General features: G+C 45.9%; 1 protein-coding gene across 1 annotated transcript in view; it reads left to right on the top strand.

Annotated features, from left to right (window-relative positions):
* Positions 1 to 1,137: 1,137 nt before the first annotated feature.
* The window catches only part of LOC119358427 (asparagine--tRNA ligase, cytoplasmic 1-like), a 21,197-nt gene continuing 18,759 nt past the window's right edge, over positions 1,138 to 3,575 (top strand). The window contains exons 1-4 of the mRNA XM_037624975.1: positions 1,138 to 1,593; positions 2,355 to 2,948; positions 3,085 to 3,332; positions 3,423 to 3,552. Of these exons, the coding sequence (XP_037480872.1) occupies positions 1,138 to 1,593; positions 2,355 to 2,948; positions 3,085 to 3,332; positions 3,423 to 3,552 (1,428 nt within the window). The remainder of the gene's footprint in view (positions 1,594 to 2,354; positions 2,949 to 3,084; positions 3,333 to 3,422; positions 3,553 to 3,575) is intronic.

Here is a 3,575-nt window from a genome sequence, read left to right on the forward strand (position 1 = left end):
TGGGCAGCGCGCCAACAAATTTTTTATATAGTTTTTTCTTTTCTGCATTATTAATTTTCTTCTATTTATTTTTGAGTAGTAAAAGACTGGAGTAAAATTGTGAACGATCACAGAGAAGTACTAGGGGGCAGCAATCAGAAGCGCAACCCACGATTAGGAGACAGGTTCATCTGCATGCTCCAATATAATGAATCAGCAAAGCTATACATGTTCTATGATATTTTACCTGAGAGAGAGCAGCAGGAGTGATTAATTAGCTAGTTCATGCTCTTAGTACTTGTCCTCTCATGTCCGTGTTCTTCGTCCTGAACTTAATCTCAAAGAGTGATTTGCTTTTGTGGTGTTATGAACGCTTATAATATCATTACCATGTTGAACTCGATGATATCTTTGCTATGAAAACCGTTGGTGATGATATATATGATGCAAGAGTTTTTATATTAATTAATATGATGATGATGAGTTATTATATCATTTATGAAAGAAATTGCATATTAGTTTCAACTGGATGGATTCTAGCTAAGTGATCAAGTACATGCCATATCCATATTACCTCGATCACTTAAGTAGGTGATCAAGTATATATAATATGGATATGACATATACTTGATGACTTAGTTAGGATCCACACGCATCCAGTCAAACTAATCATCTAATGATTTAACAACTCATTATAATGTAAAACAATCACTAAATTAAATTGAAAACACAAAATTAAAGTAAAAATAAAATAAAACCAAAACACACCAAAATATTTAGTACCGGTTGGTGTTACCAACCGGTACTAATGTCCTACGCGCCCACGGAGCTGGCTCGTGCCACATGGTTGCCCTTTAGCACCGGTTCGTGCTGAACCGGTACTAAAGGGGGGGCCTTTAGTGCCTACAATTCAGTGTCGGTTACCGAACCGGCACTAAAGGCCCTTACGAACCGGTGCTATTGCCCGGTTCTGCACTAGTGCGTCCCGAGCTGGTTCTGCGTATACGTCCCGTACTTGGTCTTCTTTAAATTTTGGTTCCCTCGTCGCGTCGCGTCCCAAGTCTCTTACGGAAGTAAACCCACCACGCAAAAACCTAGCCCTTGGCCTTCCACCCTCCCTCTCCCGCGCGTGTCAACCAAGCCAAACCCCGCCACGCCATGGCTGCCGGCGCGCCGCTGGAGCCGGAGCTCGAGCCCCCTACGACGCGCATCCGCATCTGTGCCATCCTAGAAGCCGGTGACGCGTTCGCCGGCCAACGCGTGGTCGTCGGTGGCTGGGTCAGGGCCGGGCGCGAGCAGGGCGGCGGCAGATTTGCGTTCCTCGATGTAAACGACGGCTCCTGCCTGGGCAACCTCCGGGTCAAGGTCGACGCTGGCACCACCGCGCCCCGCCCACTCGCGCGGCTCACGGCCACTGGTACGTCCGTGCTCGTCGAGGGAGAGCTCCAGGCGGACCCGAGGGCCAAGCACGGCGTCGAGCTGAGCGTGGAGACGCTGATCGAGGTCGGCGAGGTCGACGCCGCCGCCTACCCGCTGCCCAAGACCAAGCCAGGCCACCCGCTCGACCCCGCCTACCTCAGGGATTTTCTCCACCTCCGCGCACGCACCAACTTGGTACTACTACTGCTTTCTCATGCCTTACAAATGTTTTTTTAGGGACCGTACGAACGTTCTTTAGGCAACTGCTGTGACAAAAAAAGAAAAATCGCAATTCTCATGTTGAGTACAGTGTATTGGTCCTCATTGTCTAGAAAATTTAGTTCACTACAGTGATATTGACTGGAATTGGATGATTGATCGGTGTGACGTTTACACGTGTCTATTTGAAATTGGTTCTAAAAAATCTATATACTTGTGGCTATGCACTTATATATGCCAATGTACATGCCTAACTGGATTTGGTCTACGAATTTGGATGTATTTTTTATTATTTCTGGTGTTCGTTGTACTGCCATGATTGAAGATAAATAGATCAGAAGTTTTCTCGCAAAAAAAAAAAGCGCCCACTACTTGACTTCTCTGCAATTCTGTCTGTCACATGATTTTAAGTTTAACTGAGGTTTATGAGATCTAGTGTGTACAAGTGTGTTATAGCCTGATATAGAGGCTAGTCATGGTCTTTGATTTGATTGTTAGAGCAATTTGTATGCTGATCTTCGTGTGACAGGGCGGCCACAGCCTTTTGGAAAAAATAATGATACCAAGACTATGCAACTGTGCAAGGAATGGTTTGATTCTAGTAAACTTGTATTTTGTGGTATGTCCTTTTTGTTAGTCCGGCGGGTGTACTAGATATGTACTGGTATGCTCATTATGTTCTCTCCCCCTTGTTTTTATCATCACAGCCTGATCAATTGACTTGTAATCTTCTTCAGATAGGTGCGGTGCTTAGGATAAGGAGTGAACTCTCCTCAGCGACCGATGCATACTTCCGGGACAATGGCTTCCAGCGTGTGCACACGCCCATAATAACCACGAGCGACTGCGAGGGTGCTGGCGAGATGTTCCAGGTCACCACCTTGTTCAGCCAGGCCGAGAAGCTGGACAAGGAGCTCAAGGAGAACCCTGCTGCATCTCAAGTTGACATTGATGCCGCCAAAATCGTTGTCAAAGAGAAGGGGGACATTGTCGCGCAGCTCAAATCTGCACAAGCCACCAAGGAAAAGATCGCTGCGGCCGTGTCGGAGCTCAAGAAGGCAAAAGAGAGCGTGTCGAGAATGGAGGAGAGGTCCAGGCTGACATATGGGATCCCACGCAGTGAAGATGGGAGCATTGCCTTTGTGAACGATTTTTTCAAGTGTCCTTCGTACCTGACGGTGTCTGGGCAGCTTCAACTGGAGACCTTGGCTTGTGGTCTCACCAACGTGTATACCTTTGGGCCGACATTCCGGGCCGAAAACTCCCACACGTCGAGGCATCTGGCCGAGTTCTGGATGGTGGAGGCAGAAATGGCATTTGCAAACTTGCAGGTGATGTGAAATATCTACCCTCCTGCTAAGTTTTCCATGTTGATTCAGTTAATGACGTACGTGTGATAAGATAATTTGTATGCAAAAGTACTGATGTTTTGTTTTGAATTAATTCTCTATGTTCAACCCTGCACAGGATGATATGAACCGTGCAGAAAGCTACGTGCAATACCTTTGCAAATGGCTACTCGAGCATTGCCGAGCAGAGATGGAATTCATGGTCAAGCATCATGATGAGGCCGCAATCGAGCGCCTGGAGCTTGCTTCGTCGACGCCTTTGGAACGTATTTCGTATACAAAGGCCGTTGAGATGCTCCAAGATGCAGATAAAATTTTTGAGAACAAAGTTGAGTGGGGAATTGATTTAGCATCCGAGCATGAGAGGTATGGACATTAATCAGAATTGGCACTGACATTTTACTTTTGTTCTTTGTCGCCTGTCTACACCTGTAATTATTTTGTTGCAATCTGAAGGTATTTGACTGAGGTGGTGTTTAAGAAGCCACTAATTGTTTTTAACTATCCAAAAGGAATAAAGGCCTTTTATATGAGGCTCAATGATGACCAAAAGACTGTTGCTGCTATGGATGTTCTTGTTCCCAAGGTATTATCATAAGAGGAGTGCTT

The sequence above is a fragment of the Triticum dicoccoides genome, chromosome 2A (genome assembly GCF_002162155.2).
Source record: "Triticum dicoccoides isolate Atlit2015 ecotype Zavitan chromosome 2A, WEW_v2.0, whole genome shotgun sequence".
In the NCBI taxonomy this organism is placed as follows: domain Eukaryota; kingdom Viridiplantae; phylum Streptophyta; class Magnoliopsida; order Poales; family Poaceae; genus Triticum; species Triticum dicoccoides.